We start from the raw sequence: 25,031 nt of genomic DNA, 5'->3' as shown, positions 1-25,031 counted from the left end.
TTAATGATAGAAATTAGTTTGCCACTATGTGCCTCTAAATCATTAAATAGTAAATAGTTATTACAGAGGTGTAGTAGCTGCAATTTAACCTGAGTCACATAATAATAATGGAAATTACAAATTACTTTGCTAATTAGAATAATTTCATTTCCACTCTTTTTTAAGATATACCAATACATCATCATGCAAATGCAGATCAGTATGCAACTGAATAGATCACTGGACAGAGAGTCTTCCTGTAGCCGAGAGGCGACACTTAAACATATAATTTTAGAGTATTTGCTGACTGATGCTGCAGTGTTAATTGACCCTTCCTAAGGCCAGAGATATACTTGCTACTACATATATGCATCATAGCTGTCTTATGTATCCTATATCGATTTAATGCAAGCAATGGTTGTGCACATAGAAAGTACATTGCTGCGTTCAAATTAATGTAGTGAACTCGTGATTACGACACAGAAATCATGAACAGAACATTGTGAACTTGGAATTAACAAAAACTTCAGGTCAGAATGTTGTGGACATGACATAAGGGTGGCGTTCAATGGGCTCTTCGTGTAACCATGGTAAACACAATGCCATTTGAATGCAACATATCACCATACCACCCCTTTTGCTCTGTGCTTCAATAACAGCTCCAGCTATAGCTAATCTACACCAGTCATTCTACCTGTCTAGTTAAGTAACACCAACTTACTTAAAATGTGACCAGATTGGATTTTAACCACCTTTAAAGTTTTGGTTTTCTTTTCAACATTGATGAGCCTAGCACATAAGTAAAGGAAATGGGTTGGAAAAATTTGACCAAGGGTCCACTAGCCTGTTTTATCGTTGTTTTATTGACACAAGAACCAACAACATGAGCAGCTTTGACAGTTCAAAACGGTCAGATCCTAAAACAGAGTCAAACTTTCCTTCACTACAGCAAAACAGAGGAAGAGAGGAGGAAGGATGAGCTGTGTGTGGGTGTGCGTGTGTGTATGTTTGGGTGTGCGTGTGTGTGTGCGTGTGCGTGTGTGCGTGTGTACGTGTGTGTGTGTGTGTGTGTGTGTATGTGTGTGTGTGTGTGTGTGTGTGTGTGTGTGTGTGTGTGTGGGTGTGCGTGTGTGTATGTGTGTGTGTGTGTGTGTGTGTGTGTGTGTGTGTGTGTGTGCGTGTGCGTGTGTGTACATGGGGTCATAACAGGGAAAATGGAGAAGTAGAAGGAATGTTATGAAATAGTGAGAGAGAGGAGAGGAAAGAGAAAAATGGTTTCCTGTTTTGCTAAACTGACACAGCTGTGTGTTCTTGTGTTGCTTTGTTCCTGAGAGTCAGAGGAGTCAGCAGACACAGAGGGAAAGGAGCAGCCCTTACTTTAATAGAGGGCCACTTATCAAATATAAAACAGTTGCTGTTTTCTCCTGTGTCTCCTTTTACTCGCTCTTGTGATTTACATCCTTGTCTCTCTCTTTAGAAGTATTTAGATTGCTTACTTATAGCAATGTGTAGTAGTAGTACTATTAGCACTAAAGCACTTCATATGTAAATACTGGGCTGCTTTCATGTTGTAGTTGGTTTGGACAGTGCTCGTTTTAACTGCTTCTTTGGGTATGTTAGTCTGTAACAATGCATCATATTTTAGAAACTGATGATGTTTTACATGTTAAAGGACCAGTGTGAATTTTTTTTAGGTAGTTATTGGCAAAATATGGCATAAATAAAAAATAATATTCATAAGATTATAGAATATATCATCACCAGACTCCTTTATACCTACAGAAGGTGCAAATCCTCTCCCACAGAGGTGACCTTGTTGAACTGCCATGTCACTAGCCCAGAACGGGCAAATTAAACACCAGCTTTTCAGGGCTTAAGTTTTATACACACTTCTAAGAGGAGGGGTTGGTTGGTTCTGTGGTGGATTAACTTCTATCTCATCGTGACATAAAAGTGATCTCTGTAGTAAAACCTTATATATAATTTTTAAAAAAGCATTATGAAGACATTACTGTCTTAAAAAATGAGACAGCAGTTAACTAAAGAAACAGTGAAATTGAGTGAAGTTTTAAGGCCACTTACCAAAGCGTGTAACAGCTACATGAGCTATAAAAAACATCAATTAGCCAAACAAAACAGATTGGAAAAAATGAAAGTCAGTTTAGTTTAAGCTAAGACTTAAGCTGTGACTGCATTTTGTCTAACCTTAGTCAAAGTGCAGTCAGTGGTTTGGTTTTGAACTTGTTTCATAGTCTCAGCAAAATCTGCAATGTTGCACTTTACTATGGTATATTTTGATATGGGAAAAACAGATACAGTGAAATGGCCAACATTTAGTTTTAATATATGACAATGATGTATTTACTGCCTTTTCACTAGGGTCTTTACTAGACAAGAAAGAAGAAAGAAAACAATAAAGAAGTAAGCATTGTGTTGCAATAGTTAATATGAAGTTTAACACAAAATAGCAGCCACCTTTGAGTTGATTGAAAAATGTGTCGATTGCACAGATTTATTCAAACTACACTGTTAACAATAGCTTGCACTGCACACTGCTCGATCAGCTCCTGCTAAGCACCCAAAATAATCTTTACATGGGAAAACAAACTGGATCAACATCCATGTCAACACAGAGACAGACTAGATAACTGCTCAAGAGTTCTAATAGATCTTTCACAGAAAGAATTAGGTGATAATCATCAAAAAGATGACCTTCCAAAAGAATTGAGAAGAGCAATAGGTTCATTTAAAACAAAATAATATTTTGTGATACTTTTGACTTCCATATTCCATAAATAAGATATTACAGGTAAGAGATATTTATAATACAATTACAAAACATAATGATGAGAAAATATGGCAGATGGACGTTCTCATTATCAAATTAAGAGACACTGACCTCACACAGATCAGAGTGTACTTTTGGCTGGAATAATTAAAACATATTAATAACAATAAATGACAGTTTTGTCTTATAATTGTAAGAAAATTATCTTAAAATTATGAGATATGGAAGCCAAATCCCTTGTGTATGGGATGCACTTACCTAAAAAGATCAAGTAAGAGAGTGATCATTACATCCATATAAATATACATTTCAACATTATAAAGCATGCATCATTTCTTCTTACACAAATTAGACTGGACTCCCCAAAAGGCATGTGAACATCAACAGTTTTAGATCAAATTAAAGGTTCATTCCTGATTAGTTTTCCTTTAGGCAAAGTCAATCACAGTACATCATCAGACATATCTATCCTATGCACAAAGATTATATAACAGTATAACAGACAATCAATCAGAGGTCTTGTTCACAGTATTTTGACATTTTGATTTCACCTTTTTCAGTACAGGACACATTAATATCAGAGTACAAATGCCCTAAAACCTGGTGGATTACTTTGAGAATTGTTTTTTGTTTTTCATAATCAAGAGGGCAATAGTAAAATAATGTTTTTTTCTTTATCTCGAAGCTGTCAGCTGCTTTCAACTGTCTAATTTTTTTATGAGGGTGTATTTTCAAACACACTGTAGTTTGCTCATCATGTGACTAGCCATGTTGCTGCCTATGATATAAATGAGAGGCACCAAATCAAATAAAATGACAGGAATAACAGCTGCCGTTACATCAAGAAAGGCTTTTAATCCATCCATTTCCTCTCCTAAAGTACCCTCTTGCTGATCTATTGCTTTCGTGGTGACATGGTGAAACTGCCACCTCTTAGTGCAGCAGCACTAAAAGCATTATGCATAAAATGGCTGCAAGTGCCTTTGAATGAGCACCAGTAACAAAGAATTTCAGCCAACATATCAGCCATCAAAAGATGAGCATGAGCAAATGCATTCTTAACTTACTTCATATCAGTCACAAAAATTAATGTTATTATTTACAGTGGTTTCCCCCATTTTAAGTTATACGTGTGGTAAAAAATAAAAAAATAAACAGACACATAAATGCAGTACAGTAGATGTCATTTGATGGATGGAAAACATAGAAACCTGATAAGAAATGAACATGTACAAATGACAAAAAATAGAAGTGCTTGTGAAAAGAAAAAAACTTACTGCATCTCAATATGCTGCATTTAAGTCTCCACTACAGGACAGATTAGTGCTGTATGTAAAACTGTACTGATCTGTGCAGTAACTTTACAAAATTGAAAATATATGACCGCAGTCCTGTATAGGCTTATACAGTCATTGCATTGATGAGCATTAGTCATTAGAATAACATACACTGTAAGTGATTTACATACTACATTCTAGCATATCACTGGTGTTAATTTATTTGCACGTATTAAAACAGACAGAAAGGACACGGACTGAAGTTATTTGCATTGCCCTGCATTTATCTTGAGTATGGTCACTGGACACTGGCGTCAGAGCCACATCTTTCACAGTAGCACGGTCAGGAGACCACACACATTTAGCTGGACCTGTAGAGAAGTCTGGCACAGAAGATGACTGCGTACACTCTCTGTGCTATTTTTGCATGTTCTGGATGGTTTTTACTGAAATGTAATATAATGCGGTGTTTGCGGTGCACAATGTCATGCTATGTCTATTGTACTTGAGATGAGAAAAGAACACTACAGCTGAAAACCCGGACATGATAAAACTTTATCCAAGATTCCGGGTCTCTACTTACTATTTGGTGAATAAATTGCATGCGATGGGTGAAAAAGCCAGTACTGTTACAGGAAAATAAGTAAGTAAACCCAATGAGCATTTTACAGTTGAAAAGACATTTTTTTTTTTTTTAAATGACTATGGTCACCAGTGAAAAGATGTTCAAAATATGTTCTAATGTCAAAGTTTTTAACTACTTGAAGATGATTGAATGTTCACATTTAAGACCATATTTCACTGAGATTTGCAGTATTGACATTTTTCATGTACTAAAATGTGCAAATAAAAGCCTATCATCACTTTGGGGCCTAACTAAGAAACCACATCCAGATTTCCAGAAAAAAAGCTCGCTGCACACAGGAGTCAAACCACAGCCTCCTGAATGAAAGTCTTGTATTCAACCCATTCACCCATCAAATCTTACTGCCCTCATGGTCTGTGTCGCCCTTTATGTGACATCACCTGACCTCCTCTAGCCTTCCTGCCAGAAAGCTTTCTGGTACTTCTGGCAGGAAGGCCTGAAGTAGAACTTCTCTAAAGTTCTTGCGTGTATACTTTCAGAGTAAGTCAAAGCTGTAGGTTATTTCTTTATTTCTTATCTTTAAGTTACTTCTTTATCTCTTCTTTTACATTAAGGTACAGAACTTCTCCCATTATGATGTCCTGGAAGTTTCTTGTTGGCAGGACACAGCACATACATGACATTTTATATGAAACAAATGCGTTCAAATTAGGTCTTAACCACATTTAGACCACATTTCCCCCACCACTGATATATGACTTTGGAGAAATGCCCTTTGAACTAATCAGTATCATCTCTCTTTTCAACCTACAACTTTTTTAAAAAAAAATCATTTTGATTATTTGTTAAATATGGATTGTACTGTACTCGCTGCAATGTATTTATTTTTCTGTCAGTTGTGGAAGCCAGTTGTACACACAGTCTGGAAGGAGTGCTTGCATAGAATCTCAGTGGGACGCAGCATCATTTCCACAAAATAATTTCTCACTCAATTTAGATTTGATTCCTCATGTTTTTGTGGAAAGGTGATTCTTAAAAACTAGGTGTGTCTAAAACACATTCTGGATAGAATTCTGGAAAATGGGGCTTTATCAGGTGATACAAGCCTGGAAAAAACAATATAGAAGCTGTATTTGTGCAAAATAATACTTTTTACTGTCTTGCAAACAACAGACTTTTTGTGTGAGAAATGGAGAGAATGGTAACCAGTCACAGGAATCACTTAGACTTGGTTGCACCAACAAAGATTAATTTAATCTAAGTTTAGATCTGACCAGAGCTTTGCAAAACTAGGTTTAAAATGAGCAAATTTTGATTTGAAATTAAATAGAGCTCTGTTGGACAATTAAAAAACTAATCTCGGTTTAGTAAATCAAAGTCCGTTGATGTAAACTGAAACTAAATAAAGTTTACTCAATATGAATGAATGAGTATAAAAAAATAAATAAATAAATAGGTGTGCTGTCGGGACCTATTAGCTTAGTATACAAGAAAAGGGAAAACTCTTAACTTTCGTCATCGTTCATGTTTCTTAAAACAACTACAAGTTTTTTTTTAACTGGTTATGAAACAGTCTCAATTTATTACTGATGCCTCAATATGACCGACATAATTTAATGAGGCCATCCGCAAGAAGATCAAATATTTCTATATAGAAATATCTATAATATACAGATATACCTATAATATATAGTAATACATAGTAATACCTTAATACCTGCCACTGGGTCTGATTCTTCATAAAAATCAGATGAAATGAGCCTGTGTTTACATTTTCCAAAGCTACAGTGAGTGAGTAAGTAGAAGAAGGAAGACATTTTTATTTTGATAATTTCATTTTTGACATCATAATTTGTGGTTATTATTGTGGAAACACTACTGCTTTTATCCACAGGGCCTTTAAAATTAAGAAAATATCAGAGTTCCTTGCAGTAGCTTTAATTTTAAACTAGTTTAAGTTTGGTGCAACATAAATTAAAACTTAAACCATGATTTAATCCAGTTTAAAAATTCATCTTTGTTGGCGCAACCCAGCCTTAGGGAACTAAAACACACACACAGTGAAGGACATAACACTCATGTTCAGCAGTGTTGTGTGTTGTCCATGGAATGCCTTTGCATGTTTTACTTATGTGTATGTGTTTGTATCTATTAAGTCAGTGCACTTGCAGAAGTGTGACATGTGGGTCTGTGTTGAGCCCTCAGAGCCTAACTCCCAAACACCTGTTGAAATTCATCAGAGATCCTTTTTTTCTTCTTTCTTTTATCTTTCCCAACTCAGCAGTCTTACTTTAATAGACCTCCATGTGTTCTCACTGTTGAATGATCTAAGGTGATTTGTTTAACACATTCATTGACTTTGAAGCAGTAGTCGCAGATACTTGTCTTAAGTAATGTCTTTGAGTATTCATTTATCACATATAATGTTAGGAAAAGCTTGATGGCTGTGTTCCACCCTGTTGTTGAAAACAATCAGCACCTTCTCTCCAAATTTCAGCTGCTGGCTTCACAATGAATCACAGAACCACTGACTGTGGTATCATGCCTGGCTCAGTGTGGAGAACAGCTGGAACATAGTGTCTCTGTGCTGGATTTGATGGCATTTCTTCAGCTTGTCTCGAGTGGCTGTGGGTCTTCCTCTTCTTGGTCGGTGCCATCAGGAAGTCGTTGGCTCCAGTAGTTGCATTGGCCAAAGGTGTCAGAGCAGGAGAAGTCTGCTTCCTCATCTTGAACTAGGACTGGGAATACGTGGTCAACCATCTCGCACAGACGTCCATAGCTGAAAGGGAGACACACAGAACCAGAATTCAGACAGTCTGAGTACAGATGTGTCCAGAGTCAGATAACATGAATGAGAATCAAGTAAAACAGAGAACAAAGCTTACGAAGAGATATTGGTTTTGGCGTGCTCCTGTATCAACTCCCCCTTGGGATTAACAGTGAAAATCCGGTTCAGAGGAACACCCACCTCCTTATAGGAATATACATCCTGAAATCACACAAACAATCAGAACCACCGCCAAAACCAAGAGGTACCAACACTGTTAATAAAAGTACACGCTTATGTCTGTTCATGTGCGGCAATCTCACCGTAGCTCTGTTGCCAAAAGCAGCATAGAAAGGTTCAGTGTTTGGGTAGAAGAGATGCTTTATGTCTGTGAGACATTCGATCTTAAACTTCTCTGGTTTCTTCTCAATCACCTCCCTAAATAACACGACATGAAATCAAACACACGTTACACATCCACTGAGAAAGACTGAGGTGAGGTGAGGTGAAAACACTTTATACAAAATTAATGATAAATGCTATTAAAACTAAGTGTCCAGCTAACGGTGAAAAGTGAAGTAACTAATTAATGAATGGTAAAGTTCCTATAGCGTTGGCAGAAAGCAAACAGACGTGCAGCTCATAAAACACATAAAGCTACACATATGAATACCTCAACTTAGTATTCATAGCAGCCACACAAAGCAGAGTAGTTAAAACATTCACCAATAATAGTAATAATACAATAAATAGATTCAGTTGATTGGCTCAACCTTTTTTGTGGGTGCTCGTGCACCCACTTAGGGTGGTGTGTGTCTGACCTGTGCAAGGCAGAAAAAAGGCTGCTGGGGCTGAGCAGCACCGGGCCCATTGGCAGCATGGTTCCCCTCTCGTTGACCCAGTGCAGGTAGCCTCGCGTCATATCAGCCATGCCAATGGCCCTCGCCGAGCAGTACATGAATTTATATCCATTTCTGTCAGAGAGAGACAGAGACCTTTAATTGAGCTGTACTCTGTGCTTCAAACAACAAATCATTAGAATGATGACCAGCCATTACATGTACACCAGCTAAAGGAAAATAAACAATGATCCAAACAAATGTGATATTAGTATGATATATGAACACTGTGTGCAAACTTTAATGTCACTCACTGGCTGACTTTGTGGTAGAGCCGTGCGATACCCTGGTGTGTCCAGTCTTTACCCAGAGTGGGGAGGATGTGACCCAGAGTGTCTGACCTACAGCATGACACAATCAATACAGGCACACTTATTAACAGTAAACAGAGACAAACCCCAAACACCAAATCTGTGTAAAGCCTGACATCTACTGAGCTGCCTTCTGTCACTGCAGGTGAATTTCACTGATTGGCTAATAACAGTGAATACGAGACTGTCTTGCTTTCTCTCACCTGGTGATGGTTCCATCTATGTCTGAGATGACAATCTTGTCATCCCAGCTCCAAAGATAGATTGTGCCATGGCAGCGACAGGTGCCCTGATACTGAGTAGTCACGCTGAACACCACTTCATTAGGACCCTCCTTCAGCTGCAGACTGGCCTGTATACACACAAACACAGTATATCTGGTCAAAATCATGTTCACAGACCTGGAAATGTATCAAAGTTTTATTCACGCTATGTTTAGTCATAGGCAACCAAATGAAGTACACCTTGAATACAACAATAGATTTTTCTAAGTTTGAACACTGTTGGAAACTTTCAGGATAATGTAAGTACACAACTCAACAAAATATGCAAATGAAACTAGCTGTATACATGTATACACTGAATACATACCAGCTGTTCTGAGGTGAGCCGAAGGGTCTTCTTGTAACAGATGCTGCCAGAACTTGTGAGGAGCTCTGACTGGCAGGAATCAGACACCTGATTGGACGATCTGTGGTCCTCATCACTAGAGGATGACTCATCCTTCATCCTGAAAAGACAATGGACGCCTATTACAACCTATCTCTCAAGACTTAAAAAAATAAATGTACTTTGGCTTGAACACTCTGATGCTGTAGTTTTAGCCCTGATTTGTCAAGCTCATGCTTTTAATATCCACATTTTGAGCGTGCTGAAAAATTCTTCCCATTATAGTTACGAGATGTAAAATGTGTGTAGCTAAGAAGTATATAATCTACATAAAAATGTTTTACTGCAATGTACAGTGCAATGCAGTTAAGTTTTACTCACGTTACTTACGTAACATTACTTACGTAACATTACTTACTTACTTACATTATTGTCAGAATCATGACAACCAGTTGGGATGAGAAAGTGATGGAGTGTTTGAGAAAGAAACATAGTGATTAAAAGTCTGAAGTCACCTGCTCACTGAGGACATGGTGAGTGAGCTCTCTCCTCGGTCTGCTCCTGCCTCGGTCACTGATTCCTGAAGTACACAAAGGTCGATGAAAGGTTGATGTTGAGGAACAAATATGGCTCCCAGTATTTTCCTCCTATCCTTTCCCCCTCTGACATTCTTTACTGGGTATAAACTGTATGATGACGGCTCAACAAATTTTGTTATATATGTATCTGTGTACATACTGATTTGGAGTCACTGTTCCTGCTCCTCCATGAGAACCACCAGCGACCTCCTTTCTTTGGCATCTTCTCCTTCATGATATTCTCCACTGAGGCCTGGAGACAACCGTGCACACACAACTCAAAACTGACTGAAAATGTAACTCAAAACTGACTCAACTCAAAACAAAGTAAAGCAGAAAACACACATAAACCCGTAAAAAAAGGAACAGAAATGCAAAGACAAACTGCAAAGTAAAACAACAAACAGCACATTTCAAAACACACTGAACTCCAACTAAATCACCAAAATAAAGGCAGTTACAGGTGAAGATTCAATGGCACACAAAAGATGCAAAGTAAAACCTGAAAGGAAAAGACTTATGAAGATTTGACTGGATAGCAATTTGAAAATGCATGGGGAAAAATGAAACTAGACACACCACAGTGAGGCCCTGTTCAGACCTGATATTAACACACGTCTTGGGTGATCCAATCACAAGTAGTCAGCTCTAAGTACAGGTGTGAATGCACTCAGCACGCGTTTGAGATCTGATTGCTCAGACAATATTCAGAGGTGGTCTCGGCTGCATGTGACCACATTCTTTTAGCAGTCTGTATGCAGTGTATCTTGGCCCATATCGAAAGACCGTCTACTGAACTGACATCCTGTGGTTATATAATTTAATTTAAGCATGGGCTCTCTTACACACAAATAACCACACACTCCCTTAAAAAATTGTGATATTTTGAGAGTTTTTGCATGTGGAGCAACTTTATACATGTTGTAAAATGCTTTCTATGACAAATTCTTAATTACTTGGGCCTTCTTGTGAATTCAGCAAATGTTATACATTAATTTATACCTTTCTTTGTGGAAAACACATTGTGTCCATTTGTACCAGCGGGCCACCAGTTAAAAACAACTACGCATTTATATGTTTATTTGCATACAGAGCAGGGAAGTTAAATGGGTATGGCGAATTCTTTATCAGTAACGTCTTCTTCTAAATTTGACATGAAATGCAATACATTAAGTTTTCTATTTTCCCTTTAAAAAAATATTATGTTGCTGTGGAAAGCAGGCAGGAGAGAGGCTCCACTGTGTGTCAGGACACAGACTTTTACTCTGTCTCTCTCATTCTGTTGTTAATGCCTTTCTTCATTATCTGTGTTGTGTAAACATCAGATTTCCACACAGTTAGAAAAAGTAAAAGTGAGCTCGTGGTTCTCAAAAATATTTATAAAATAGTTATAAAATCCCAGCCATCTCACTTGTGATTGAATCACCCAGGAAACATGTTAATACCGGGTCTGAACAGGCTCAGGGAGATACATGCAAGACAGAGAGAGGCAGAGGCAGACAAGTTGACAATGGTGGAATAATAGTACTGTAAACAGACAAAGACATGCTCGGACCAACAAGCAAGCAAAGCAATAAAGTATCATACAGGCTGAGCGGCGCTGGAGCCAAACAGACCAGGGAGGCAGTACGAGAAGAGGCCAAAAGCAGAAAACACATAACTCAAACACCAACACTTATTACACACAAACGTCAGATGGATGGCAGGAGAAAGAAATTGTGCAAATAAAAATGAAAAAATAAGGAAGGGGATAAAGACATGACATTATTAAAGTGTAAGGAAAACATATTTAAAGCCATATTTCACTGTGGTATAAGACTGGCTTTGATGTGAGCTTCAGCCAATTTCAATTCTTTCAATTCAACCTGAGTTCCTCAATATCATATACATTGTACAACAATAACTGGAATGGTTGAATATTGGTTATGAACACACATTATCTGGAAGCACTGGGTTGAATTTTCATGAAATAATGAGAGGACACTGGCAAATTGCAACAGTGAACCAAAGTGAAACATCAGGTTAAGGAGAATAAATTGCAAAATGCTGGGAGTGCACTGGAGAAAGTGATGCAGAGGGAGGTGCAGAAAACTAAAAGACACTGAAAACAACCTATTAAATATAATGAGAACATAAACAAATTGAAATAATTTAGAAACAGAATACAACTAAGCTAAAAACCTGAAGTACAGGTATGTTATAGCCACAAGTGATTCATTTTAATTCCAGAATTAAAAAGAGGATCTCAGAATGAAAAAACTAGGGGTCGAGAACTTGAGACATTTGTAATTTACTTGAGTATTTCTATTTCATGCTACAGCACTTAATTACACTTCAGTAGAAAAATATACATTTTACTCTACTGCATTTTTTTGACAGCTGCTGTTTACTGTGCAGATTCAGATTTAACAATAAGAACAACAAAACCAACAACAGCAACAACAACAATAATAAATTATAAAATAAGACACATTTTAAAGTTTAAACTATCCAACATGAAAATGCTGCCTATAAACTAATGCATCAGTAATAACAATCCAGTGATATAATACATACAATTTTGACTAATAACATGAAACACACAGTTAACAGTAAACAGTGAAACAAATGAGAACATATATTTGTGCATCACTGTGGCGGTCTTACCTGCGGCAGTGGTTTCTGATAGACCTGCATGGCCAACATGACAGGAGCTGCTGTGTTCCAGTTGTAGTACCTACAACAGATGACAGAGAGCGCTATAAGCACTTCTTTACACCTCAGACATCTATCGGCAAAAGGCAGCGGTCATAATTGATTTCCACTTTATTTCCAAGAGTTAGATAAGAAGATCAGTACCACTCTCATGTCTGTATGTAAACTGTGTGCAGTAACTTCCTGGAGTCTCCGCCAACAAACAATTATAACAAAAAAGAAAAAAACAACACATTTTGGAGGATTTACCTTTTGGTTTTGAATATAATATAGTAATACATACTTGTTTCCTATCTTTACCACCAGGTTAGGGTCATCGATAATAGAGGGGTTTTCAGAGAATTGTTGGTAGGAAACTGCCCTCTCCTGGAACTGCTCTGTGACATGAAAACACACAGAGAGGTGGAAATACATGCACAGGTTGTCAGACAGATGTTTAAGAAAATATTTCTTAAAACTGAAACTGTTTATCTATAACACAAAGAAACATTAGACATGCATTAAAAAAAAAAAACTGAAAATTTAAAAATGCTGTAACTTTATTTCTGTCCTTCTGTCATTGCATACGTGCACATTCCACATCCTACCTCTTGTGATCTCCCTGTTGTCAGTGAGCCCTCCGCACAATGAGATGGCAACATGAGGCAGGTCCCCGATTTGGTCAGACAAACTGTCTACGCCGCTGTCCATCCCACTGCTGCCCACTGACTGCGGGGACTGATTGGCACTGCGCACTCTCATCATCATCATCTCTGAGTCTCCCCTCACGGAGCTATTGCCTCCATCACTGAGGAGAAGACACAAACATTTTAATACAAACATCTCTGAAAAAGATTGTTGTGATGCTGGTGGTCAGTTGGATAAAGTTATGGCCAAACATCTAAGAGTATTACTGAACCTTTTAGGGAAGTAAAGAGCAGCAACTTCAGGCTCCAGCTCTGTAATGTCATCCAGGTATATGCCGTCAGCACCCAGGTGTTGGCTTCTCTTTTCTAGGAGGAAAGACAATGTCACACTTCATCAGTGACAGACACAAGAGATGACACTGAAGCATGTAGACAGATAGAGATAGAGCACTGATACCTTTCTTCTTGGATGGTGAATCAGTTCTTTTAATAGGACTGCTTCTATTTCCGCCTTCATCAAGATGGTCAGGGAAAATCCTGGGAGACACTGAGCAGGCTGTTAAACCCTCCATCTCTGCACACAAAGGCCCAACATTTTCCACTTCTCTCCCTAAGGAAAAGAAAGACATGGGTCAGCAGGATATACAGATACACAGGGTTATTTTTTTCCTGCAAGGATTCAGTAATTCTACAGTCTAAAACTAAATTTACCACTCAATCCCTGTTGATTTATGGCTCACCAGTGGAAAATACCACTATGTATAATCTAGAAGTCACATTTGCGAACACTGAATTTCCAAAAAATCACCACTGGGGGTCAGTAAAGAGCAAGTGCTACACGCCTGACTGAGAGGTGTGGACACCTCTTGTTTACAACCTGCAGATGAATTCAACTCAACTTTTTAAAAACTAGTTCAAGGACAGTACAGATGGTAGCACAGTCAATTATAGAGGAACATTTTGAATACATTCACTGACTATTGCTTAACAGTTGGAAATGTTTTAGTAAAACCTTTGGCTTGATAAACTAACTTTAACACAATTAATACAATTATTGGTTACTGTAGATACTTATAGAGGATACTTTACACGTTAAAAAAAATACTACCCTCCATATCACTACCTTGCCCTCCTCCAGGCATGTCAGCAGTCTTAGTGCTTAGTCCAACCCTAGCTTCATTTTTGCTTTCCTCAGTCTCCTTGTCCCCTCTGTGAGCAGCAGTCTCCCCTGGCTGGGGAGCATAGATACTGAGGGACGGTGGTCCAGTGTCATCGATGGCTCTGAAGTGAGTGCTGGCAGACACCGGGATGGACACTGCTGTGGCAGGGTGCTGCTTCTGATGGGAGGTCAGGAAGGACGGCTGTGAAAGAGAGAGACATATATCAAATTTGTCACACAGTAACAATTTAGGATACCCAAAAAAGTGATAGTTAATTAAACTTAAGCAAATAGTTATTTCATTGTTAACAAACAATGATGGGTTAGGGTTATGATGCTTATGTAACGCTATAATTTATATAATTTTATCACTAGGTCAATTACTTTGTGAATTGTCTATAAACATTATTTGAATGGATATTATAAAGTTGTAACTAATATTTATAAAACTTTACAAATGCATAATAAGTGATTTAGCTGTTTCCAGACTTTACACTAAGCTGCGCTAAAGGACTGCTGATGGTTGCTTCATATTTTAAGTACAGATATAACAGTGGTATACATCAAGGGTTCTCAGCCACTTGTAGTTTAAGGCCCACTTCTGATAGTTGAAAGGACAACCATAAATGGTAAAAAAAAAACATGACAAAAAGGAGAAAAAAATTAACTGGTCTATGGCTGGATTTTACCATATTCAGTACACTGTACTTTTGGCTTGGCATCACTTCCTGCTATTATGGATCCACCATTACATGATATTTCCTCAAGCAGTGAGGAAATATGAACTTTTGTTTGTTTTGTTTGGTGGAAGGTTGTCTCCCAGATCACATTTTCATTTCAAAAACCAATTAATTTTGTCACTGCATCAGACGAAATGATAAGCTAATGATGGGAAGACAAGTTTGTATCTACCTAATTGATTTTCTGTAGTGTGTGTGTGTGTGTGTGTGTGTGTGTGTGTGTGTGTGTGTGTGTGTGTGTGTGTGTAGATACCTGTGCCGCCTGTGGCAACTCCCCCCAGGTCCACATCATCTCAGGGTTGTCTTTGTTCTGATTGGTTAGCTCTGAGTCACTCTTCGGCGTTGATGACCGTGAATCATCGGGGCTACTGGAGAAAGTGACAGACACTTGATCAGTTTGTAGTCCATAATTTATCAGATAAAGTACCTTTAACATACATAAAATACTTCAGAACACTAAAATAAAAAACTGAATTCCTGATAAATGTTTTTTTTTTTTTGCAGACTCTGTGTTTTTTGCTTCATTATTGCATGATTACATTTCCAGCATTTAGAGACGCTAACATTGAAGGTGATACCTAACAAGGGAAGAGAAGTGGGAGGTCTGCTGAGGACAAGAGATGGACAGACCACAGGGTGGAGGGATGGAGAGAGTCTCCTTAATCACATTACTAGAGGAAGATAAAAAACAGAGAAAAACAGAAAAACAGAAAAGGAGATGAGGAGAGAGACAGACAGAGTGACACAGTTAATCATAATTATTATCTACTCATCGTGAGCACAGAGTGAAAATGTTTAGTGCAGTGAGAACAGGATAAAAAAGAACTGAACAGTTTACCAGATAATTAAAAAAAGATGCAGATAAGTTTAATACCTCTGTGACCGGGTCCAATCAGTGCTGGGGTGTGTGTGTGTGTTGGCTGTAGAGCCCTGATCACCGTACATGGGTCTGATCACAAACACAAATATGCAGATTTTACTCATAAACATACAAACAGTGCACACATCCATGTAAAGAAGAGAGGATCACATCCAGGAATATGTCATTGTCCCCGATGAGTTTGCTAATCTGTGTTTTCAGCATGTGATTCTGATAAACTCACATTTTTTATTGATCTTGATTTTCAGTGTGAATACAGACCGTGAAAGCGGGGCCTCACGATGCTTCTGACTTTTTGGGTTTTAAGCAGGAGGTGTCAGAAAAGTTACCACAGGGATAACTGGCTTGTGGCGGCCAAGCGTTCAATATTTTTTATTGATCTCAAGAAACCTTTTGGTTGATACCTACTCCGAGATGAATGTAGTTCCTCTATCTCGATGTGCATAATTATGGTTTCATTATTATATACCTAATTGAAAGCAATGTTTTGTCCTTCAAGGGAATAAGTCTGACTTATTTGCTCACCCCAAGTTTTACCACAAAGTTCAACACTCAGTCCACTTATATTCTCTATTTTTTTTTTATTAAGGATCATTTCTTTTGTTCTAATTCTTCTGCTCGGCTTTATGCAGACAATACTGTCTTTTACACATTTAAACCTCCTTTACTCCAAATACAAATGACTCATCAGATGGATTTTAATACCCCACAAAATTGTCTCTTATCTAATAAACTTTTACTCAGTGAAACACTACAGTCACTACGGACAGAGCATTAAAACAAATTCTTCAGGATGACAGGTAAGTTGTCAGGCGTACCAGGTGGGTACAACAGAACAGAATCACATAGAGGGGACAGGTGAACAACACCACTATCAAAATCTATATAGTTTCACCTGAAATCTGTCTGTGACACATTTTGAATAAACATTATCAATATTTTTTCCCCCAGATTACTCCTAATTCGTTACAGATATAGATTGCAAATTATTGTCATTCCTAGAAAGAATTAATTAAACAAGTACTTTAATCTTTTGAAAAGGTATTGGTTATATTTTGACACGTCCAAATAAAGTAAAACGAGTGATTTGTTTATGCTCATAAAAATGCCCTGAAATGCTTTCAAACACCAGTAATGGTTTATCTCATCCTTACTTTGAAAAACCACTTATGAGTCGTTTGCAGCCTGTTTGACTGTAACCAAACATCACAAACCAACCTAAAATCTAAACACAGCATTAGGTGTGACATGACACACATTCTTTCATGTCTTCAAGGGTTCCAGGAATTTCCCCAAACTGCCATGTGGCAAACTTTCTAAGAAAAACTTGGAACCCCTGCAGTAAAGACGCACTGTGCGCCATTATTTAAAAGACACAGCAAGCACTGTGGGAACAGGACAAATTCCTGGAGCGCGTCCCACAAACAGAGCTGTTTTTCAAAGGGCTTCACACAAGCATACATAAACACAAACTTGCACACACATGCAGAATCACATTCATCTCACTTAATTGTTCCTACCATCTTACTATGAGTAATGGTTTCCTACATAAACACACGATTTTCTGCCTGAGGAAGAACAAATTTGGTAATTTCACACAAAAGATGTCTGGATTTTTTTATTTCCTCTGGGCTCAGTTGGACAAAAGGTGATGTCTTGTACCTGTACCAATTAGGATTTGACAATGTTTAAATCAGAATCTGATGACAGTTGGTTGATTTTTGGTTGCTGTCAATCAAATCTCAACAAACCACACCCACACAGTTCTGGTGAAGCAGGCTGAGGTGAAGCTGAGTTTCTGAGCACTATAAACTCCTTATAGATAATACCTGAAGATATTTTTGTGTGTTGGCCCTGGCACAATGCTATCTTGAAGCAGCAGAAAGGGATTATACCACTAACCAACAAAAACCTGGTCCAAAATTAATGTTACACTATTTTCTTGCTATTTAAAGCACACATCATTTAGATGAGGGGTGGGCAATTATTTTTCATGGGGGGGGGGGGACATGAGAAATTGCTCAGGCTGCCATGTGATGAATTGTAGGCAAGTATTATGCACTTCAGACCATGTGTCATAGATTGCCTAAATAGGGCCCTTAATGTTAAAGACAAACACTTAAGATTCATAGCCAAATTTTCAGGGCTTCAGGGCACACAGAGGGTTAGCTGACATTTGATTGCTATGCAATCATTCCCTGAACTCAACAACAAATCGCAAGAGTTTACAGCCACACTACCCACACTGTAGCAATAACTGCAATGTTAAGATACAGCACTACTGACAAGCCAACTGCTGGAGATGGCAAGAAACCATAGCAACCACAACATTCTTGTTTTTTCGTTTTCGTTTTTGTTTTTTCCATGAAGCTAGGCCCTAAATGGACATTTTCCAATTAATAGAATGTTTCTGTATTTTTTGTATTGTTGTTCTTCTGATTCATATGGCGCAAATGCACAAGTCCCCTTTGCGAAAGAACTAAAACAAAACACTTACACACTCATTCACGCATGAAAAACGTAATCACATACACAGTCTCACACAATAAGAGAGTTATTGGCAGTGGTTCACAAACAACATTGTGACTGCTGACGAATGTTGTTTACCACAGCAGTGGCAGAGACTGACATTAAATTAACCAAACACACACACACACACACACACACACACCTGTTGCCGTCCCCCTCTCTCTCCTCGTCCGAGCTCAAGTCAATTGTAAACATGTCCTCATCCTCTGAGAACTCTTCCCCGCTCTCCTCTCTCCTCCCTCCTCCTCCTCCTCCTGTCTCTGGCCGTGCCTTCCTCCTCCTCTTCCTCCTCTTCTTGGTCATCCCGCATTCACTTTGCTGTGGTCCCAGACTCTGGACAGGAAGTGAGCTGCTGGGGATGGAGTCTATGTGATAAGAAACAGTGTTAAATAAAGTACACACATTTCCACAAACTCCAAAATGTGTTTCAGCAGTTCCTACCATGGTGACGAGAACTGCCCCTGCCCAGCTGGGACTCCATTAACTCCGCTCCTGTTGACATGATGGGTGAGGTTGCAAGGTGGGACGGAACTATTTCCTGTCAACAGAGGAACATGATATGGTCATCTGGGGTCAATGATCAAAAATCTACCTGCTCAAACTGAAATTAACAGTATTTGATGTAAAATAATTGAAATGTGAAGTTTTGATCAGTAGATGACAAGTCAGGGGGTCACCAAAATAATCAGGCTTTATTAACTGGGGACTATGACCCTGTACCAAATTCCATAGCAGTAGGGTGGTGTATGATTTTGTTTTTTAGCGATACCAGTACTAAAACTAAATAATAAAATGATGGTCAATGAGACCATGAGAACTGCAACTAAATTATGTTACTGTACTGTGATGAAACACATCAATACTGAGGTGAATATTGGCATATCTTAATACAGAATCCTCTATGTCTGTAACATTCTGGTTTTCATCATGTCATTTCCTGTTTTATTTTGTAACTCTACCTTTTGTGTCTTTTCAGTTTCCTGTGTTTTCCCGCCTCTCATCAACCACACCTGAGGCCACTTACTCACCTGCCCCTGATTACCCTCCTTGCCTTCCCTGTGTATTTATACCCCCACCAGCTCCACATGTCTTTGCCAGATTGTCTTTGTTTTCAGTGGTGCTGCTTCTTGTTTTGCTGTGTTTTGCTCCATGACTTTGTTTGGACTTTGCCTATTTATGGGATTCTAGTATTGTGCCTTTTTTTCCTGTCTGTTTTTGTTTGCCTTTTGGACTCTAGTAAAGACAGTGATTTTTATTTGAACCTCACTCTGCCTCCTGTGTGTTCTCTGCACCTGAGTCTGAACCTTCCAGAGTTGTTACAATGTCATGATTTTTATATTAAGTCTATGTAACAGCGCTTCTAAATATAAACTGTCACTGTAGGGGCTCAATCAGATTGCCTGATTTCCCTTTATGATAATCCCATGATAAACAGCAGGGCTATGACTCAGCACTGACACAGACAAACACTGGAGAGACACACTGGAGAGTGCAGCCTCTCTGAGCCGCTCGTGTTAGCTACAACACAGGTAAATCAGAGAAACTTTTTCAAAAAGGGCAACAGATATACTTCAAGTGACTGTTGAAGCTGTGTCTCCAGCACTTCGCTGCATTTCTAGTGTTTTTCCGTGGACCTGGAGAGTCTAACAGCAACCGCCCATGGTTGGTTGGCTATGGCTACTAACTGCTGCTACTACACTGAACAGTGGTCAATCTTTCTGGACACAGTCCTAGCCACAAGGCCACAGCCCCTATGGTGGCTGCATTTTTCAAAATTATACAGTAGGTGGAGTTCAGGCCTGCATGTGAAGTTACTCATTAAGTAGTATAATTGGTAACACCTGTGTTTATATGATATCAGTATAGCTGCCATGAAAATGGTCTATTTATGCTATAATTGTTGAGATATGTTAGTACAGACCAAAGTGGCACAAGGATGCAAGTGCTAGTACTAATGTCAAAATGCCAACATGCTCATAATGACAATGCTAACATGCTGAGTCTAAGCAGCTAATGTTTACTATGTCCTCCATCTTAATTCAGCATCTTCACACGCTAACACTTGCTAATGAGTGCTAAATACAATACAGCTGAGGCTGATGAGAATGCCATTAGTTTAGTAAGTACTAGCTAAAATGTCAAGATGCTTGTGCCACCAGGTGAGAAGTCAGTGAGAACAACCCTAAGAACAATAAATGTTTGCACAAAATTTCAATCCATATAATCATGAGATATTTCAGTCTGGACCAACGGGGGGGGGATCGACCAATAGATATGTCCATTCTTGGAGTGATGCTGTTAGCTTGGCTAAAAAACTGAATATGATACTGAATGTCGCAAAAACACAGAACTGCAGAGTGGAAACTGAGTGTTACTGATTGATGAGACAGAAATGCTTTGTTCCCCCCCATGCAGATCTATGTAATCTGGAAGGACATTGGTTTTGAGCCCAGATTAGCAAAATCACACAGATTTTCTCATTACAGTCTCACTGCAACGACTGTGCCAGAGAGGGAAGTGGAGAGACAAACATAGACAGACAGGGAAAGATAAAGAGATGATCCAAACAGTGCAGAATGACACATGCCTCGCAGCGCACGTGTCATGACACGGTCCAACACAACCCAATTCACTTTAATGATAAGAGGGAAAGGGGCAGATCACAGCTCAGCTCAGAGCTCTAGCATTTTGCTGGAAACATCCACCCCAAAACCACTTTTAATTCATTTAATGTTTTCATCTGTTCATCTGAAAACTAGACATGTTATTTCTGTGAATAAGATTTTCTACAGAAAACTGAATCTACCCGCATCAAAGAAATATAAGACACATGAAATTTATTTTCATATGTACTATCTTCAGGCCAGCGGCACAGTTTTTGTTTGTACACTGCAGACACTAGATGTTATGATGGAATAACCGGGATTATTAGAGAGATTACATTTTACACAGTATTATAGATCTCTAAAACTGGTCACACTGAAACAAAAGCTGTCATGCAGCAAACTGACCATTCGCCCCCTTCGGATCCTCTGTCAACTTTCAAGAAGACAAGAAGACCATATTTTGAAAATGTTTATAATAAGTCGATGGGGTACCTGTAAAATCCTCATATAGATCATACAGTAAGTTAGCTAATGTTAGCAAAATGCTAGCTAACTAGCTTATCCAGAGTACATCGATCGTTAGCTAGCTATTTACATCTGACAGCTAATGCTAGCAAAACGATAGCTCACTAGCTAAACAACATAAATCATTAGCTTGCTAGTCAGCAACTGTTTTGCAAACTTAAGTAGTGACTATATGTGGCTTTTACAGATCCTCCAGCAACGTCCTCTAACCATCTTTGGTTACATACACAAGTCTAGCACATAGCTAAATACAGGAAACGGGAAAGGAGAAATCTGACTGAGGTTCTGCCAAGTACCAAGTTTGCTGTTATTGAAGCCCAGAGCATGAAGGGGACACAGCTGTGATAAAAAACAATTACACTTAATTTTTATGTTTCCACTTGTAAGGCACTGTAACATAAACAAGTACACCATGAAGGTTTTATTTTTACTACCACTAACCAGAAATTCCAGACATTTTCAGCCTGAAAATTGATTTATGCTGTAACATTTAGTTAATGTTTCTCATGTGGGATCTATTTGCTGATACACAAGTCCCAACAAGTCCTGAAATATAAAGTTTACACCCTGAGGAGCAGAGAGGGAGAGAGTAAAGGGGGAGTTAGGTGGAAGAGGCACAGAAAACTGGGCTTGGTTCCAAATAGTTCCTTAAAAATGTTGTTGTTATCTTTTTCCGTTCAGGTCGTTGAGATGATATTTTAGACTATTGCCGAGAGATGGAACAAAAGCACTAACTGAGAAAAAAATCATTTGAGACTGAAACAATCCTCCAGGTGCCATGTGTGACAGTGATTCATCCTTTACAGGTTTATCTGAGGAATACAGTCCTACTGCTGTCTGCCTGTTTGAGCTCTTCTGTCTTGTTTGTCCTGCTCCCCTTTCACCTTCTGTGGGTCTTGTTTCGTCTGTCTCCCTATCAGTTTGGACAGTACACAGATCACCGTCAGCCAGTGTCTGAGTGCAGTCTGTGTGCAACCGACTGCACATGGAGGTGAACTCAGCAGAGCTATAAATAGCCCTCTGGTGTTTTCCACTCTGTGAACAGAGAGTTATGTCAAGGAGAGAATCTGACACAAGGCCCAATGTGACAGACATGACCACAGACGATCTGCAAACAACTCTCATTGTTTGTCTGAAATGTTCTCATCCATCAGGGAATGAGGCATCACAATATTCTTGCATGATCCACTCTAATGAGCAAGTGTGGCGCCTATTGATTGATGGACAGTTAAATAAAGGCTCACAACTTTTAAAAGAGACAGTAAGTAATGAAAGCAGAGTTAGGCCAGTGTAATCCTTCAGATTAGGAATTACATCGTCTCAGACATATTGCTCTCAATTCCTGAGTGTGAAACATGGCCAGCTGTCATCATGCTCACTCCCCTGAACCCTCCAACTTCCTATGAATCAGTCCCCTCCCCCTAGATGTTTGTCAAGTACTTTCTCCTAATCTTATCAGTTTATAAACCACCAACACACTATTCACATTGTCAATGACACTGCCACATTGTCACAGGAGTCCTGCGATGAGCCGTATCAGCATTGCACTCCTCTTTCCTACTTAAATTTCATATGCTGGGCAATTCACCATTGTGCAAACACTACCTCTTCCCTCCTCTGCGCTCTGCAGTTTGCTGGGTGAATATTTCATAGCACAGAGATAACATGGATACATTTTTGGTCCATGCAGGTCACATGCACATGAATAAAACAGGAGTGTGCATCTGTGGCTACTGAGTTACTATTGACATGCATACAGCAGGAATACAACATACAACTCAACTGCCAAACAAAGAAAATAGGATTTTCCGCAATCACGTGTCAAAATATTTAAAACCATCCACCTCTTGTCCATGTGTGTGTGTGTGTGTGTGTGTGTGTGTGTGTGTGTGTGTGTGTGTGTGTGTGTATGTCTGCATTTGTACCAGCTGACTGACCACTATCTGTTTATGGCTTCTGTCAGTCCTGATAATTTATTTTCAGGAAACATCATGCTGGCCAACAGGATGCCACAAAGGAACAGAGCCTCCTGTTCCTGCTTGTTGTTCAGCTTGTAATTATAAAGTCTTCATCTGGTTTTGTACAAATAGAATCTAAGACCAACAGATAATTTTTCATTAAAAACAAATAGATGTCACTGTCCATGTGTCACATATAGCTGGTATAGTCAGCCATCTTTCTTTTTTTTTTGCCATATGATAACATAATTTGGTAATACTTCATAATACTAGTCCACTAATACACATTTATTAATGTTTAACTAATGCAAATCGTGTGTTAATGTATTACTCCTGAAAAACTAAGCATTAATAAATGTAAATTAAGGCATCAGTATTGTAATTTTAACTGTTTACTTGTGTTTCTTTGTGTTTTCTTTCTTCTCTGGCTGTTGGTCCAATAATTTTCTTTTTTTAGAGTAGGTGCCATTTAAGTTATGGACATGTTATTCATGATCTTGTTCTTTGATTTCTCTTTAATTCTGATTTTGTGGCATTTTATTTATTTATTTATTTATTTACTTATTCTTAGACAGACTAGACTAGGTAAACTAGACATCTAAGCCTGATGATTAAAATGACAACAACAACATGTATTTGCAGATTCACCAGAAATCAGAACTATCACAGTGCAAGAGGGCCAGAATTAAATGAGTGCCAATCGTACAGCCTGAATTACATTTTAGTTCAGGCTGCACGACCTTCATGTCAGTAAGTTATGTTCCGTACTATATTTGTGTGTGTTTACTGTCTTGGAGCAATGAGTCTGTCAATCATTACTCACCAGTGTGTTCTCAGTCTCTTTGACGAAGAAGGCCTCCCCATTCTCTCCAAGCTTCATATGCAAACTCACTGGTTCCCCATTAATCTCTATGTCCACCTGTATGACACAGTGAGGAGACATTTAACACGTTTTAAACCTCATAATTGAATGAAGCAACATTCAGTTAAGGAGTTTGTGTCAACATATTCAGTGACTTTGTCTTGTAAATAAATGTCTAATTTAATGTGTGAAATTCATATTTATACAGTGTTGGGCATTTTGTACTATCATACCTTTTTAATGTACTGTTATGTAGTATTTTAATACACTACTGTTTTATTTTCAGTAACCGCAACATGTTTTCTGGCTGTATGAAATATGCTACTGACTTTTTCTGAAACGTGACTTTGTTGTGAAAGGTAACTGCTTTGTATTGTGTAAGGGTATTTTTACACTTTTGTAAGTAAGGAAAAGACCCGTATACTTATTCCACCACTGATCATTAAAGGAATAGTTCAGATTATTTAATGTGTGGTTGTATGAGATACTTATTGATAGTCAGTGTATTACCTACAGTACATGGCAGTTGGCATGCATCTAGTTAGGAGAAGCAGAGAGAAGTACCAGAATGGAAGCTGAGCGATGCAGTGCTGTGGACAGCAACAAAACATATTTTAGAAATTTAAAAACACAAGGTCCACCTATACAAAATCAGTAT

The 25,031-nt window shown here is 38.5% G+C and overlaps 1 protein-coding gene across 5 annotated transcripts in view; it reads right to left on the bottom strand.

Annotated features, from left to right (window-relative positions):
• Positions 1-6,071: 6,071 nt before the first annotated feature.
• Positions 6,072-25,031, bottom strand: part of lpin1a (lipin 1a) — a 35,526-nt gene continuing 16,566 nt past the window's right edge. For 2 of the 5 annotated variants that reach the window (XM_084719394.1, XM_084719421.1), the window contains exons 3-23: positions 24,335-24,430; positions 18,864-18,960; positions 18,565-18,787; positions 15,888-15,962; positions 15,592-15,684; positions 15,267-15,381; positions 14,238-14,475; positions 13,572-13,724; positions 13,387-13,480; positions 13,076-13,275; positions 12,772-12,865; positions 12,441-12,510; positions 9,955-10,047; positions 9,732-9,796; positions 9,199-9,337; positions 8,811-8,959; positions 8,551-8,637; positions 8,219-8,371; positions 7,721-7,835; positions 7,516-7,619; positions 6,072-7,409 (exon numbers count right to left, since the gene is read on the bottom strand). In XM_084719394.1, the coding sequence (XP_084575520.1) occupies positions 7,238-7,409; positions 7,516-7,619; positions 7,721-7,835; positions 8,219-8,371; positions 8,551-8,637; positions 8,811-8,959; positions 9,199-9,337; positions 9,732-9,796; positions 9,955-10,047; positions 12,441-12,510; positions 12,772-12,865; positions 13,076-13,275; positions 13,387-13,480; positions 13,572-13,724; positions 14,238-14,475; positions 15,267-15,381; positions 15,592-15,684; positions 15,888-15,962; positions 18,565-18,787; positions 18,864-18,960; positions 24,335-24,430 (2,625 nt within the window). In that variant the 3' untranslated portion in view covers positions 6,072-7,237. Of the gene's footprint in view, positions 7,410-7,515; positions 7,620-7,720; positions 7,836-8,218; positions 8,372-8,550; positions 8,638-8,810; positions 8,960-9,198; positions 9,338-9,731; positions 9,797-9,954; positions 10,048-11,381; positions 11,469-12,440; positions 12,511-12,771; positions 12,866-13,075; positions 13,276-13,386; positions 13,481-13,571; positions 13,725-14,237; positions 14,476-15,266; positions 15,382-15,591; positions 15,685-15,887; positions 15,963-18,564; positions 18,788-18,863; positions 18,961-24,334; positions 24,431-25,031 lie in introns of all 5 variants that reach the window. The other 3 variants (XM_084719431.1, XM_084719403.1, XM_084719412.1) reach the window with 3 other exon arrangements.

The sequence above is a fragment of the Lutjanus erythropterus genome, chromosome 1, assembly GCF_056507025.1.
Source record: "Lutjanus erythropterus isolate fLutEry1 chromosome 1, fLutEry1.hap2, whole genome shotgun sequence".
In the NCBI taxonomy this organism is placed as follows: Eukaryota; Metazoa; Chordata; class Actinopteri; order Lutjaniformes; family Lutjanidae; genus Lutjanus; species Lutjanus erythropterus.
Note: the sequence above shows the minus strand (reverse complement) of the source record. Positions and strands in the feature narration are given on the sequence as shown.